The sequence below is a fragment of the Electrophorus electricus genome, chromosome 7, assembly GCF_041902795.1.
Source record: "Electrophorus electricus isolate QZ-2024a chromosome 7, ASM4190279v1, whole genome shotgun sequence".
Classification (NCBI taxonomy): Eukaryota; Metazoa; Chordata; class Actinopteri; order Gymnotiformes; family Gymnotidae; genus Electrophorus; species Electrophorus electricus.
In genome coordinates this window covers 10414553-10430898 of record NC_137503.1, presented here as the reverse complement: position 1 = coordinate 10430898, position 16346 = coordinate 10414553, and the positions used below count along the sequence as shown (strand labels likewise).

General features: G+C 41.2%; 1 protein-coding gene across 3 annotated transcripts; it reads left to right on the top strand.

The window, feature by feature from the left end:
- Positions 1–1886: 1886 nt before the first annotated feature.
- Positions 1887–12189, top strand: LOC113581538 (Krueppel-like factor 15). Of its 3 annotated transcripts, XM_027016749.3 has the most exons (4): positions 1888–2044; positions 2812–2890; positions 3644–5142; positions 10300–12189. In XM_027016749.3, the coding sequence occupies exons 3-4, from the start codon at positions 3824–3826 to the stop codon at positions 10466–10468; spliced, it is 1488 nt and encodes a 495-aa protein (XP_026872550.3). In that variant the 5' UTR covers positions 1888–2044; positions 2812–2890; positions 3644–3823; the 3' UTR covers positions 10469–12189. The 3 variants fall into 3 exon arrangements, with proteins under 3 accessions (XP_026872551.3, XP_081574283.1, XP_026872550.3); XM_027016750.3 differs by lacking the exon at positions 2812–2890 and having other exon boundaries at positions 1887–2044; XM_081718157.1 differs by lacking the exon at positions 2812–2890 and having other exon boundaries at positions 1887–2044; positions 7723–10388.
- Positions 12190–16346: the final 4157 nt, after the last annotated feature.

The following is a 16346-nucleotide window of genomic DNA, read 5'->3' as shown; positions in this document are numbered from 1 at the left end:
ATATCTAAAAATAATCTAAAATAGCAGGGATGAGGATGATGGATGTATCCAGGAATAGTAGTGATTCTGGGAAGCTCCATGTCTTTGGCTATAGTTCTTACTTAGACAGCAAAACAGCCCACAGGAGACTTGTGTTAATTTATGTGTTTATTTGAGAGATTATGTGGGTTGAAATGAAATGGCCTTGTTTACAGCACATAATCAGACAGGTTTATTTGCATGTGTTGTGTAGCTGATGAATCATGCAACTGAGATGTTAATGGAGTTTTTTTGAGTGATTATCAGGTTCTTTGTATATAATTGTGCAGATGAACCTTTGCTTGTGCCTTCAACAACTTTTTGTGAGTTTCGTTCCTTCAGTGTGCATGACCACTGGATTCAGCGATACAGCCATGCAGTAGCTAATGAGTTGCTTAGAATCAAGGGGGGTATGGATCCTGCTGTTTTGTTGTTGTTTTTTTTACAGAGGGTAGCACCTCTGGCTACTGGCAGGGTGTGTTGATTGAGCAGTCATCTTCTTCTACCTGCTCCAGGTCAAATTGCACTGAAAAATATTTGTTATGTCAAATACAGATATTGTGAAAAAGACTTGGAATATCTTCTGCATACATTCCACCTTGTTTTCTCAAATATATATATGTGCCATTGCCCATTCGCAGTCATGATTGCTTCACTCTGATTAAAAGCATTATGTGGAGTGTATGTCGGTGTGTAACTAGGCCAAAGGCAAGACTCTAATCCCTGAGACAGACGGTCTGCTGTGTTGGAGTAAGGGGCTATCTGTGTCTGAGTGTGCTAAGCCCTCCACCAGGGACCATCTGGGTGACCCTCAGCACAACACAACTCAAAGCACAGCTGTGTTCTACCCATTAGCAGGTTATAGCAGGTCAGAGGAAAGCTTTCGTTCCTTGGCACATGTGTACATGCGTGTGTCTGTAAGCATGTTTGTGTGGGTACATGGCAATTCGAGCAATTTGTTAATAATACTGTCCATGATTAGCTAACAAATGAATTCAAAGGCATCGATATTCCAGGTTAAAACTAATTGATTGTCCCAGCGCTTGAAGAAACACATTTCACAGAACCAGCAGAGAACAGCCATGTAGGCCTGCGTCTGCTGGTCTGCTCTTTCTGCTCGCTTGCGTGTATTTTGGTGACCTTCACTGGGTGGAGAGGAAACAACAGGGCTAAATTAAAACACCCTCTGAGACAATTATGTGAATATTCTTAATTACTCAGTTTCCCCAGAATAACCTTGACATAGGATGCTCTCACATCACCTTAGAATGACGAAACTAACATGGCATTCAAGTGCATTAAGAGTTCAGTTCTTCTTGCCTCTGTGAGAGTGGCCGTTGACAGTGACCTGTGTTTATCCACCCCTATGCAGACTGGTCAGCATTTACCTCACTCATGTTCAGATTACACTACTTCACTCTGGGTGACTCCAAACTTTGACTTCTGTGTAGCCTGACAGTATTGTCCCCTACTGTGCCTTCTGGTAAATGACATGTGGTACATAACATTTCCTAGGTAGGTTACGACTGCTTGTACTCTTCAATTTCTTTTTGGATAACACGTAATATCAGTGCTGGGGGTAGCTTTGGTGCAACGTTATACATTCCCTCGACTGAAATGCATGCCGAATAACATTTTAAATTTTTTTTTTACAGATACTTTTTGGTGATGGAAATGGCCTTTGGCTCCCCTGAGATATCCGCACATATCTCCACATGCAGTTTTTCTACTGACGACAGCCATGGAGACCAGCCCTCCGCAATTGCTGACCAATGACAACGCGTATTCGGGACGAGCCTTCGCAGCCTGCCTCTCATTCTCGCCTCGATAACACGCTGTGTAGTCATGTGACCCTAATATAGTACAACCACCGAGCAGTGGATCTGGCCAGTCTGTGGCAACATCGTACGGAGTGCCTCAAGGGCAAGTAGCCCATTAAGGACGTATTTTTACTTGTTATTATATTTAGGAGTGGTTCAAAACTGGAAATAATTCACCGGATATATAAATGCTTCCTGGAAAGGGGGTAAGAAACTTGCTCTTTTCGTTTCTCTGCATTTTGCTTGGCACGTCTTCACAAGAAAGCATGGGCGTGCGTGTCGATTCTGTTTTCATATGCTGCAGCATGCGCGCCGCCTTGGACGAAAACATGTTGACGTGAAGAGGCCGTTACCGTTATCTCACGCGGCGATTACTTTTGCATCTCGCGTCGGGGGTTTGAAATCCTCGTGGCTTCGTGTCGTCGGAGTAAATACCATTATGTATATAATGACACGATCTGTCCATATGATCGAGTCGAACACCATTTCGTCGAGCTTCTGACGTTAGAAAATAAGACCCGTAGCTCGCCACGCGGCAGTAGACAGAGGATGTTTTTTTCATTTGCAGCATATCCTACTCTAATTACGTGTGATTAAACCCAAACACACGCAATCAGAATACACTGTTTAAAAATTAACACCTATTTAAATGTATAGTTTTGGCGATTTAAATATTTTAAATAGTTTCCCATACCTTGCACAGGTAGTGAGTAACAACGTAATAATTTGCGATCCTTCATTTAAAGTAGACCAAAGGGAATGACAGTCAGTTAGCGATATAATAAAACCGACTAATGGATAATTGCACTGTTGACCAGCATGTGTAATCTCTTTACGCCCACCGTCACTGAATGAAGTTAATCTATTGCATTTAATGTAACGTAAGTAGCACACACGGATGATTTATGCACTATTAAAAGGGCTGAGCTCTCTTCTGCCTCATGCGGTCGTCAATGTTGATCATGTTTGACAGCTTTTCAGTGGCGCGCAGAGGTTACTCTCGGTCACCGGGAAGCGAAGGGGAAAATACGTTGGCTGTCGTACAGGGGCGCGTGAGTACAGCAGTTTGTTGATTAAACAACTCTTGTCCTATCGTTATAGCTAAAACTATGAATGTAATGAAATACAGAAATATTATTTGATATGATTTTAGCAGTCTATTCCACCGCCTGTCTTGTGGTATAAATAACCAAAGAAAATAAGATAGTCTGTGTCTTCAGTGGAACACATGGTAAAAGCGCTCTGAGCCTGGGAAGCAGTCCCCTGCAACGAAAGATTTGAAGTTGTTTTGCCTGCTATGAAAACAAAACTAATCTAACTTATCCTTCAGTGCAATGCTTCAGAGACACCCGATATTCAGAGAAACCTGATAGCACCGAACTATAAGCTAAATTGTACTCGGTGGTGTGATTTAAGTCGGTTATTTTTAATCGTGTCGACTGTTTGAAATAAGAGTGGGGAACACGTTCGCCTTGCGAACGCTCTTTAGGGAAACGCTGTCACGGAGACGGTGTGCGTTCTTGTAATGGAAACAAGCAGAATTTCATACTTGACATACTTCAAAATCGCGAACCCGAGCACAGCCCTAGCGAGCTACTATGATAATAGATCGGGAGATAGTTAATAAATCTGCATTCCGTCACGAGTTACTGAGTGGTCATGTTGCGTCTCATCTCCACCTTGTCTGTGAGCATTAAGGATAGACGAGTAATATTTTGTGAATAATCTCTATTATTTAAAATGTACATATTTAAGATGAAAAAAATTGTATAATCTGACCTTTGTTTCTTATTCTCTCGGTGTAGGGGCAACCTGGAGTTTCCAGTGTATGTGAAAAGCACACTGCTTTGTTCTAGCTGTGGGAGTGAAGCTGTTTCACTTCACTTGGATTTCATGACTTCCTTATAGCCTGGAAATAACACTGAATTTATTCTGCCATTCATAAAGACAGGAGTAGTTCAAACATATCTGGATAAATCCAGGGAATGGTGGATCATTTCCTCCCGATTGAGGAGAACTTCCTGTCTTACAGTGGCATAGACCCTGCTTCACCTCTTGTGTACCATCTGTCGGACATGGTGTCAGACTCGGGGACCTATCAGGTGATGCCGTCACCATTCTCTGAGGATGATGTCAGTGACGCGTCGAGTCTGTGTTCCTGTTCCTCACCCGATTCCCAGGTCCTGAGCTCCAGTTTCGGGAGTTCATCTAGTGCTGAGAGCCAGGACAGCATCCTCAACTTCTTGCTATCCCAGACTTCCCTGGGGGGTGGAGGTGGCAGCAGTGCTGGGGTGTGTGCTGTAAGCCCAACTCCCCTAGCAAGTATCCTTTGGGACTCACAGAGAGACAGTGTGAAAGAGGAGAGCTTTGACTTTCCGATATGGTCCTCCTCAAACATGGAGGAGACACATGTTGAGCCTTTCCAGCCCACTCTGGAGGAAATTGAAGAGTTCTTGGAAGAGAACATGAATGGGGTGGTGTCCCTCAAGCACGAGCCTAGAGAAGATGGTTCACCGCTGGGCTTGGAGTTAGAGCTGGAAATGGGATTTGGAACAGGAGTGGAGGTCATGGAAGAGGTATCACCCAGAGTACTAATGAGAAATACCTCTGGGTCTGAGCAGCATTCTGACCAAACTGTGCCAGTGGCCAACCTCCCGTCCATCTCCACAATTGGCAACAAGACCAAAAGCGCAAAAAGTACTCCAGGTATTCCAGAACCAAGCACAGAGGCACAGGTTGTCATAAAGAAGGAGGTGCAAAGCAGGCCTGTCTCTACTGAGGATAGCAGTAACACCAGTGCTGGATTGCCTGTAATTCTCCAAATCCAACCCATTCAGATCAAACAAGAGAATCAGGGACTCAGTGGGACTGCCATGGTTCCCACAGCAACTCAGGCCTCAGCCCCTGCCACAGACATTAAAATCACTCAACTGCTGCTGAATATCCAAGGACAGACCTTTGCACTTGTCCCGCAGTTCCTCTCCTCTTCCCCCTCCTCATCTTCAGCTGTCCCTAATTTCAACGGTTCACCTAAATTTGTGCGGATAGCTCCTGTGCCCATTGCGGCAAAGCCTGTTGTGAGTGGAGGGGATGGTGCTGGCTTGGGTGGGATTCAGGGAGGACTCCTGGCAGGTGGAGCACAGAAGTTCCAGAAGAACCCAGTGGCGGATCTTATCAAAATGCACAAGTGCAACTTCCCAGGCTGTGCCAAGATGTACACCAAGAGCAGCCATCTTAAAGCTCACCTGAGGAGACACACTGGAGAGAAACCGTTTGCCTGTAACTGGCCTGGCTGTGGATGGAGGTGAGGATGTATTTGTATTGATGGGCTGGGGCCCATGGGTGGTGGGCTGTCGACATTTCTCATAGCATTGCAGATTCTTTGGAAATAAGGGCATATATCTACTCAAAGTGTATTTCTCAATAAAAAGAAGTCTCAAGTATAGGTCAATGAGCCTGTCAATGAGTGCTGACAGACCATATTAGTGGGTATGTGGCAGTGTAGGGCCAAGTAAGTCATTTTCTGTGTAGGGCACGCATTCCCTTCTAGGTCACTGGATCTTTGGATTACATATCTTTCTTTCTCTGTCTGAGACATGCATACATACACAAACAGGCACATGGATTTGTACACAGTCATCTATTGCATTTGCAATTATTTTTATGAAATTTGTTTGATGCATCACTATTACAGGCTGTATTATATTTTTGCACCTTTGTGTGAGGAATAGTGCTTAGTTCCACTAATTCCCAAATGTATTTCAGCTCTTTCAAGCCAGTCACTCTTTTCCATCATGAGAATTCTGGAAATATGTATTCATCATGATTGAAACACATTCGGCCCCTGCACTGCACTGTCCTGTCCTTGACCTGAATAGCTTGAGTCTTTTTTATTCCCTGAAAAGGAATACTTAGAGAAACAAATAGATGAAACAAGAATGCAGTATTGCACATTCATTCATTAAATTGGGATTAAAGAAATAGGTTGGAAGAATGAATAGATGGATGGATGAGGATGTAGACACATACAGTTGGAATAAAAAGTAATGAACCACTTCAAATTATCTGGATTTCTGCATGAATGACCTCTAAAATATGATTGGACCTTTTAAATCATAGTAATAAATAAAGACATTGTTATTTATCAAACTACACACCAATATGTTACAATGTTATTTCTTTATTGAAGATGTGATTTAAACTGTTATATTCCTTGCTGGGAAAAAGACCTCTCTAGAAGAGCTTAATTGGACTCAGGTATTCCTGACAATTTAGGTATGAGTTGACCTGCCTTGCCATATAAAAAAACAACATTTTGGTTACCTGCTGTTTAGAACACGATTCGGTTGCAGTAATGGAAGCATGGTGCAGTTTTGCCTAATCAAAATGTTAGCAGAAAGGAAGCTAATAGAAAGAAGCTAATAATACTACAAAAATATTTCAAAAGTTTTGGCCTCCATTAGTGCAAGGTCAGACAATTAGCATGCAGACAGTAGGAATTCTACACTGTTGGTACTCTGCGTATGGACTGGGTGTCATACAGAGATCTATGAGCATACATGTTGCAGAACCCACAAACAAGTGACAGATCCCGTCAAAGAACCGCAGCATCACCTGCACGTCTGTATTCTAGAGTCTACCCCAAGACAAACAAGACTGGGTGCTACTTTAAAACATAGCTAACCTGCAAAATGGTTTTTGAATGGTTTAAAACTGGTTCATTAATAGTTCTAAATTAGGCCATAAACATCTTAGAATCAATAATAAGTATTAATAACACATAAATAAAAAGTACAACAGTGACCTGTTGACCGGTAGAATGTGAATTTCAAATATGAATGTAGGTCACATTATCATTTCTGACTAATGGTCTAATAACCCTGTGTGCGGTGTAATGGTAATTAACAAATGACTGATGAAGCTGACAGCTATTATGCTGAATGACACCGAAGACAAAGTAAGCTAAGGAAAGTAATTATACAGCAATATCTGAGCCTTAGTGTACACGAATGTGGCTCACAATGCAATGGGTCATAGTTCCTCCTTTTACTCATATTTTAACTGCTTACTCCTATTTTAATGTGTTTCAAGTCTAATAAATATCTATTAATAAGCCAATTTAAGTCATTCTCTTCATTAAGTCAACTTTTTATTAAGGTAATATAGATACATTATTGTATACTTTATAAAGTTGTACCCAAGAGTGGTATGTTTGGTTGAAATTATCACATTTTTTGGTGCAGTTTATGCAGAAATCTGTGTGAAAGGTGGGGTGTACTGCATAGTAGATACATAGTGAGCTAGAAGCTATAGATGAAATGAGCAATATATTTTTCTTTTAACAAATAAAAAATACAGATAAAGTGAAGAGATCATGAAAGTGAGCAAAAGATTTGTGTGATACGACAGGGACACATTTTCTCACAGTGTAAAGTGAAACGCACACACAGCATGTGGATTGAGGTCATGTGTGTTTGACTCTTGCTGTTTGTGTGTGTGTGTGTGTGTGTGTGTGTTTGTCTTACAGCAATAGATCTATTGTCTTTGTTGCTATTGGTGTGTTCAGGCTCAGGCAATATTGTTGAAAGAGTATTAGTGTCGAGCTGAAGAGTGCTACACCCAAACCCAGAGCTTGTATGTGGTAGAGCATGTTGTAAAAGAAAATCTCATTCAGAATGAAAGAAACAAACAAACAGATATATTAATGTTTCAAGCTAAATTGCATGTTAATGAAGGCATTTGTGTTTCTATCAAGTATTGTGTTAAGCAGATTAACCTTTGCGTTATCTCTGTTGAGGAACGGTTGTGCGCAGAAAAGAGTCAGGGACAGCTACAGCTAGCACAAGCTAAGCTAAGTCTTCCTTTTCTTATCTTTACACTTTAGAAAGCAAGGGTCTGATGCTGGAGCAGTGGCACCCCAGAACTCCAGGAGCTCTCTCTCTCTCGGTCTCTTTCACTCTCTGTCACTCTCTGTCAGCCCCTCTCTCTCTCTCTCTCTCTCTCTCTGTCCATCTCTGCTACAGTAACATTCTGGCAGCTAGCCAGGTCTGACAAGCACCAACCATGAGAACTCAATTAGAAACACATTCAAACATACCAGGTCTGATTTTCTATCAGTTGCATTTGTGTCTTGTGTGTTCTTACGATAGCATTAAGGTGCATAACTGTAGCAACTAGTAAAGCTGATAGCTCTGTGCTGAAAAGTTTGTGTATGTGTATGTGTGAGAGAGTTTATGGTTGTGCACATAATGTGTATGGACAGCAGGAAACAAGTTGTTTTCCAGGCCATGAATCATTGCCAACAAAAGCGTTCTGTCCAAAGACAAAAGACAGGATTTAGATTAGAGAGAACAAAACTTAGTTTGTGTGTATGTGTGTGTGTGTGTGTGTGTGTGAGAGAGAGAGAGAGAGAGAGAGAGAGAGAGAGAGAGAATAAGAGAAGGGAGATACAAAGAGAGAAGGGGGGTCTGTTTCAGGTTAAAAACTAGCCTGTGGTGTAGGAGGACAAAGACTGTGTATTGAATAGTTACCATGACTGTGAGAGTGGAACGCCTTCTGCTCCTGTACACACACACACACACACACACACACACACACAGCTCTGGTGTCATGCACTTCGCGCACAGGCATAGACAATATGAATTTTTTCATGAACGCTATATGAGGAGGAATAGGAATAGGAGTGAGGTAGAGGTGGTCTCCTCCACTACCCTGCCTCTCCCATAGCACAGGGTCAGAGCCATAGTGCCATACAATGTAATTAGTATATACACAATAGCATACTTAAATATATTCTTGTCCTTATATTACAATTACATTTTCTATGTTACTATAGTACGTTTGTATTATTTGCAGCAGTACATTTGAATATTTTTGTGTCTGTAAAACGTGAACGTGTGTCCTGGTCATTAGCATATGGTGTACTCTAAGGCTCCCTCCAGAGGGATGTCTAAGCCTCCACTGGGGGATATCATTTCACATTAGCGGTAAAAACACACGTGGCCACTATCTCGCATATGCCCATGTGTGCGCGCTTGCATGCGCCCACACACACACACACACACACACACACATTTCCATCACAGCTTACAATAGGGCCTCTTTGCATCCAAAACACTACCGCACTGGGGACACACGAGCTTTAAAATACAAAATTCCACTCCACTTTCGAGGAAAGAATTTTCTAGAAATAATTTCCTGTGGAAAATGATTTTTTTTTAAAGCCACACTATAAAAACAGCATGCTCCCAGTAGAGCCTTAACAGATTAGCAACAGCAAATGATAACAGAGGGCAAAACAAATCCGGCCTTAGTTCAAGGTAGAGTTCTATTATCACTCCACACTGTATTTTATATGTAACAGTTATTTTCAGTTATATTTTACCAAAATTGCTTGGCATACATTTGTACTGGGATTTTGTTTATAGTACAGATAGGTATCATACAGCTGTAATGAAATGTAATAGCATGGTGTATCACAGTAGGCACGAATCTGCCACCCTGTCTTCCCAGTGAAATCAAGACAAACGGCCTCCTCAGAGGCCATGGTACAAGGCACACCTGAGACCAGACCCTAGAACCCAGCACTAAGCTGCACTTGTGCTGGGCTGATCTGGCCATGGGTATTATAGAGGAAAGTCCAGAAAAGTTTCTCCTTAGATAGGAACACAGTGCTCAAGAGGTCTGACAAGGTTAAATTGTAATCACTCATAGCCTGGTTAGAAATATTTGAAAATGCCCTTAAACAATGGTAAATAACAGACTGATGCAGTAATTAGTATGATTGTTCTTGGGCGAGAATTGTTTTAGCATTATGCTGAGTTTTGTTGGATCTTAGATGATCAGCTGGAAGTCTCTTACAGGAGTTTCCCCCTAGCTAAATCTACCCATGAGCCCTGTGCAAGGAACCACAGTGCAATGTGAATGAGGTGCTGATGCCATGCCCCAGTGGTCAGAGGACTTCATGTTTTCGCCCCTCTGAGTTTTGACACGATTCTCTGCCTCAGCTTTGCATTCTGCTTATATAAGAGCTTGCACAATAGTAACCCTGTACTACACTTTAAAATGCTGTGTGCCTTATCACATATGTTATGTTTGTTGCGGGAGGCTGTCTGCATGGTACACCTTATCAGTCTGTATAGAAATGAACTGTAAACAGTTGACAAGTGAGTGTTGCTTCCACATGGATGACGAGCAGCTGTTCTACATAGGTAATATGTATGCTGGGGATGACCGTGTTCAGCCTGAGGCCTTTTAGAATCCATGTAGTTTGCTGCAACTGTACAAATAGCTTCAGACTTGGTATTATAGTAATTATTCTCCTTTGCTCTTTTACATTAATTATTATTCTGGTGACCAGGTAAATTGAGATTAATTGCATTGCATTAAATTGAGATCAATTGCAGTGATTTACAAAGTCCCTACGGACTGACATGTTCCCCTCCTGCTCCCTGTGTTCCAGGTTCTCCCGCTCAGACGAACTGTCCCGTCACCGGCGTTCCCACTCTGGGGTGAAGCCGTACCAGTGTCCCGTGTGTGAGAAAAAGTTTGCTCGCAGCGACCATCTGTCCAAACACATAAAGGTCCACCGCCTTCCCCGTGCCAACCGGACAGTACGCACTGCCGCCTGACACGTCCACCCCAGTCACTCTCAGCTATGGGTAAAACCACGCAGACAAAGGGGGGGTGTTTGTTTGCGTGTAGAGGGGCTTATGTTTTTGTAATAGTGTCCACACAACCTGGCATGTGTAGTTAAATGAGAAAGGACACTGATGAAAGATGATTTATCAGTACTAAACCTGCCTTTCATGGAACACAGTGGACACATACATAGTTCATCTCCTTCGCCCATATATTTATAGTGTTTAAAAGTAAACATTGGTGTCAGAGCACTGGCAGCATGTATTGTCACCTTTGGTGCTATTCTCTGTATGGATTACTATGAATATTGGACTGGAATTACCACATACTGCTACTATGGATCACTCTATTTGAATAAGCTATGGGGACAGTTTATGAACTATACTAATTTTATGTAAGTACAAGAAGGGCGGAATGACAATACAACTGCAAAAACCTAAATGCAACAAAAAACTAAAAAATGTTGATTGCTCATGTTTATACGTATGCCTACAATCAGTGTTCACAGATTTTTTAATCTCATTTTGGTTTTACAGCAAAGTGTTTTATAATAAGGTATTTGTATTTTGTGTTAGTGTCAGCTCTTAATTGCTTTAGCTGTGTCTGTAATCCTCCTCTTTGGCCTTAGTCAACCACAGAGCTCTTATCTCAGGTCTGACCCAGGTGCTTGGGGATGGCCAGACCTTGTGACAGGCTAGACTGTAAAAGCTGTACCAAAACACCTGTCATGATTTCAGAGCAGCTGGTTTGGATGTTGTGGTGGGTGGGTATGTGGGTGTGTGCGGAGGGGAGTACTGTAATAAATCATGTAAGATGCAGTCTGTATTCATGGCTGCTGTTATGCAAGTTTTAGGTGATACAGTCAGCACATGGCAGCAGTAGAACTATACCAGACCGAGCTGTTTTGACATTTATAAGTATTTGGAGCGTTTGGCTAGGTGTGCCCCTCTTTCTGTTCCGCTATTCTTTTGCTTTTCTTTTTTCATCCAGTAACACGAAGTCTGCCTCATAACCAGCTTGTTACTGGTGCTAGCATGGTGGGCGAGAACAAATTCAGCACAAACATCCCAGTGTTGTCGTTACCCTCAGTGGTCGGAAAGCAGTTAAGTTTGAATGGATTCTTCACAGTTTGAGCATTATGTATTGTAACTTGCCAACAGTGACGCATCAGCATGTCTTGGTTTGTTCTTGTTTGTTGGGTGAGTGGAGGGGCCTGCCCAGGTGCTTGTGACCGAAGCAGGTGAAATGGTGGTAGTGTTGAGGCCACATGCTGTTTAGTGTTTATTGTTGTGTTAGGTACTTCTGATTGTGTTTTGAACTGAGTGTGGGGGGAAATGTACTTCCTTTCTTATGTATGTTATCTGTCTGATTGAGGGACACACTTTATTGAACATACATCATGGCATTCCATCCATTCATAGCCTGAATTTTATAAATACTTGTTGATACACAGGTGTTTTAAGTCACATCCTATGAATGTATGTAAATAGTAGGGAAGTGTACATAGCTGCATCCTTTCAAAACCTGGATGATTGTACAAGAGCGATAGAGGGTTAGGGAGAACCAAAAGAAAAAAAGTAAATCCATTTGTGATTGTGAAGATTTTTTTTGTGTAATCCTATATATGTATATAACAATGTTTCAGTACACATAAATATATATTTTTCCCCTTGTACACAAAATCCATTTACAAATAAAAAACTGAAATGTATGTTTGTCCTTGTGATTTGTGTCTGTGTCTGGCAGATTACAAACACCTACAAACTAAAACAAATACAAGGTTTATTTATGTATTGTAGTATTTGTACTACAATAGAAAAGATTTCCAAGTAGGTGTCATTCCTCAAAAATAACTAACAGCAGGAGTTCAGCACTATGCCATTTAGTATATTCCCACCTTAAGCAAACCACCCTTTAAAGGTTTGATATAACTGGCTACTCGTTGGAGCTCAAAGAAGAGGACACAAGCAGTACAGTGATGAGGCCCTTTGAGCGCATGCTGACATGAAATACACAAGGTGCACCTGAACTCAGTCAAAATTCTCATCTTACACCTGTGTTGGTAACTCTAGAAAATAAATGTTAATCTCCCATTCAGGAAACAGTTATCCTTAGCTCACTGCTAAATCACTAAAGCACGAATTTCTGGTTATCCTGAGTATGTACAGCATATCCAAATAGGTAATACCACCAAAAGGTACAATGGTTAATATGCAGTATTTTCATCAGGATATCAACATACATTGTCATCCGCATTCAGAAGATATTTTGATCACAGATCTCAAATGTATAGTGCTATGTCTTAGAAAATGTAGATAACTGTATAATTAGATCTGGAAGACAGTGCTCCTTAAAAAGACAGTACATACTCCTGTTCCATTTTATACACTTTTTACCAAGGCACTAGGATCCAGCCTCTCCTCGTTATCAACAGTAATGTATCAACCATCCACAAGCTTGGTTGATAAATCCTGCCAGAAAAATGTTCTGTTGATTCATCCAGCCTAACGAGCAGACCTATGCACAGTTACAGTGCACACACCCATCACCATTATGTCAGGTTTCTGGTGTTCCTGTTTAGTTGATTTTTTTTAATGTCTAAATAGTAATTAATGTTGACTTTCATAGTATTTTACTATGCTATTTTGCTGATTTATTTTTCTAAGTATATTATACACACCCAATTTAGTGTTATTATTGTCTGCTTTTTGGTGTACCAAAAAGTGTACCCCGAGATCAAAATCACTAAATCAATAAATCACCAAGTCACCAAGCAATAGTGTGACAGTTTAATGCCTTACAGCATCTGGGCACATGTAAACTCCAGTTGGTGGGGGTGGTTTCTTAAATAATACTTAACTAAGCTACATAGCTAGCTAGGATAACCTCGTCAGGCTAGTGTGCAGTGCTAACATTATAGCCTACCTTAATCTCACATAAAGGACTGTCTCCACTTTCTTGTAGATAGGCATTAAACTGGAAAGGTCTGTTAGAGCCTAAGAAAACACAGAGGTCAGTGTGAACATCATTTACAGGGCATCCATACCCAAGCCAACACTTCCTAATTCAGTCTGAAATTACTTGAACAGCTTGAGTAGCTGGATATACAACAGTGTAGCTTGGTATGCTAATATGCTGATAAGGTCTATAAACAAACAGAAGATGCAAATAATAGTAAGATACTACATCCACAACATAATAATAAACAACTAAATTTGGTACAAATTAACTGCGTTTCAATTGAATACACGAGCGTGGACATGTAAATTAAAATGAAACCTAAGGTGTGTTTTACAGGGTTAATAAATGCTGTGAATTGAAGCTATGCTTATCATTTATCTTCCAGTATCATAAATTATGTTTATTTATTTATGAGAAACTAGCTTCAGCCAGTTAGCATCTCAGATGAAGTGACTCATGACTGTGATGAGTGGAAACATTGTCACTGGTCTGCCTAGGCCAGCGACTGACCGATCAACCTACCTGACACAGGGGAGACCAGGGATGGTTGTAAGAAAGGCATGATTCTAATAGCCTAAAACCTAAGAATTATATGATCAGTTTTATGTATGCGCACTTCCTTCTTGACCTTGCAAGTGAAATTGCATACATGTGTGAAAAACTATGCAGATTTTACAGCCAAAACAGGTAAGAAAGAAAATCTTTGGACCAAGTCTATATTTTGATTAGTACAGCTACTGCTGAAATTTGTATTATGTAATGTGTGTTGTTGTGTATTAAATAGCAGTTTCTTAGGTAAAATGTAAGATATTTAATCTAGGCTAATTTCAAACCACCATGCTACAACAGCTAGCTAAACAATGGCTGACAGAGGTGGGGATGGTTGTAACATTTCTTTACTAACCACATAATGACAACTTAAAATTTTTTCTATTCTCTTTTTTTTCTCTATACTCATTTTGTTTTTCAGCATTCTAATAAAGTGGGTGAAAAACTGATGGGGGCTACCTGCACACATGCTTAAATCAGCATCAGATGAGTTGAATAAGGGGAAGACAGTAAGGTCTGTCACTAAATAATTCTCTGTCTGTCACGTAACCGAGCAGATAGCAAGAAATTACAAAACCTCGTAGAACAATGATCAAGACAGCTGCCCGTTGTGGGCTATCACATCAGTCAAAAAGGATTCAGTGCACAGCAATAGGATATGTTGACTGCTTACTGGACAGCAGATTTGTATTTTTGGATAACTCCATGTTAGGCAGGCCTACTGAGTATCTGACAGGTGCAGATTAAAGTGTTAGACGCCATTAGGAATTGGTTTTTAGTATATGTGCCAGTTCTTTCTTTGTGTGTATTTATTCGGGTGCCACTACATATCGAAGTGCTGGCATATGCACAAATAACTGATTTAGATGCATATTTTGTGGTGTGGTCTCAATTTTTTTCACTCTTATTGTTACAACTTATGCCAGGTTGTGTTGCAACATACCCTGGTAGTGGCCCTTGTATTTGGCATCAATTAATGAATTCTATGATATAGCTGAAGAAGTTAGAAACATCACCATTTGCAATAGACAAAAAAAAAAAAAAAAAAAATCGGTATTCTCATACTTTTTTCTGCCCTGAGCCATTGCGTATGTCAAACACTTATTAACTGTATTAACTGTATTGGTGCCCCACATACAATATGTGATGTGTGTGGTGGCAGCTGCTCTTACTACATCTTGAACATAAACAATTCACTCACATTAGTTCACGAACGCATATGAATATAATTAAAGTCCATCGACTCTTGTAGCTACTGTGTGCTCTTCTGTAGCGTGTTCTCTTCCCCATCGTGTTCTGTCTCGCTCTGGTTTGGTTTGGGTGCTGGACCTTAAACCACTCAGGTCGGGAAGGCTAAATTAGATGACACATAGTCTAGGGGTCTGGTGTTCAGGATGCTCTTGACCTCCAAAAGGACCATTTGCAGGATCTCTTCCTGAATTGGCTGCACATATCATGTAGAGTGCCTGTTTGATCAACTTCAGCCCTTTACCTCCTACACAACCAAAATGAGGAGCCAAAGGGGGATTGAAGTTAATGACAATCTGCTGCCTTGCTGTTAGATTCTGCAACTCAGAGGACATGGCTTTGAAATCCTCTTCAGTTTACATCTTGCCATCTCTGACGTTGGTGCCACAGTTAGACCATAGCTCCATTGAAGTTCCCCATCATGCAATGAATTTGCCTGAGAGACATCAGAAAGGAATCTCAGGCTGGGAAGTATCTCAATTTGTAGTGCTTTAGTGGTTAGGTACTTGCAGCGAATTCTCCATCTTTTCTCTAACTGCCGTTTACCAAGAAAGGTCCAAAGCAATCTGTTCTAGTAGAACAAAAAGTCTTGAACAAATGACAAATTTGCTGGCTTGGTCTTCCATCTTATATGCTCAGTACATGCACGCTGTTGGCAGTGGATAGCCACTTGACTGCAAAAAATCCAGAAGCATTGCCTCATCTCTGCATGCACTCTTTGCCCAGGATGACAAAGCCCCTGGTCATAATTTTGAATGAGCAGCTTCATTGCAGGGTGTTTTGAGTCCAGCATGATTGGATATGTAGTGGCTGTCTCTATCTTTTTGGCCCCCCTCAGATCACCACCCACTCTAATCAGGTTGCTGAAGTTGCTGAAGTCGAGGTCTGGTGCTAAGGTGAGCAAACTATTATCAGTTAGCAGGAGTTTTCCAGCTTTCGGTCTGAAGAGCTCCTTTCTAACGCAATCCAGTTGGGCTTGTTTCAGGATAACTATCTCTGACCTTCTATAATCCTCTGCGATGATGTCTCTGAACCCAGCAGCCCTATACAGTTCCTTTACCACTGACTCTGTGAGTTCTTACCAAGACTTGAACTGCTGATAACTCAACT

Bases quoted from the DNA above. Each gene is read 5' to 3' on its own strand.
- LOC113581538 (XM_027016750.3), top strand. From the start codon at position 3,824: ATGGTGGATCATTTCCTCCCGATTGAGGAGAACTTCCTGTCTTACAGT. The intron at 5,143-10,299 runs GTGAGGATGTAT...CCTGTGTTCCAG, and splicing joins TGGCCTGGCTGTGGATGGAG to GTTCTCCCGCTCAGACGAAC.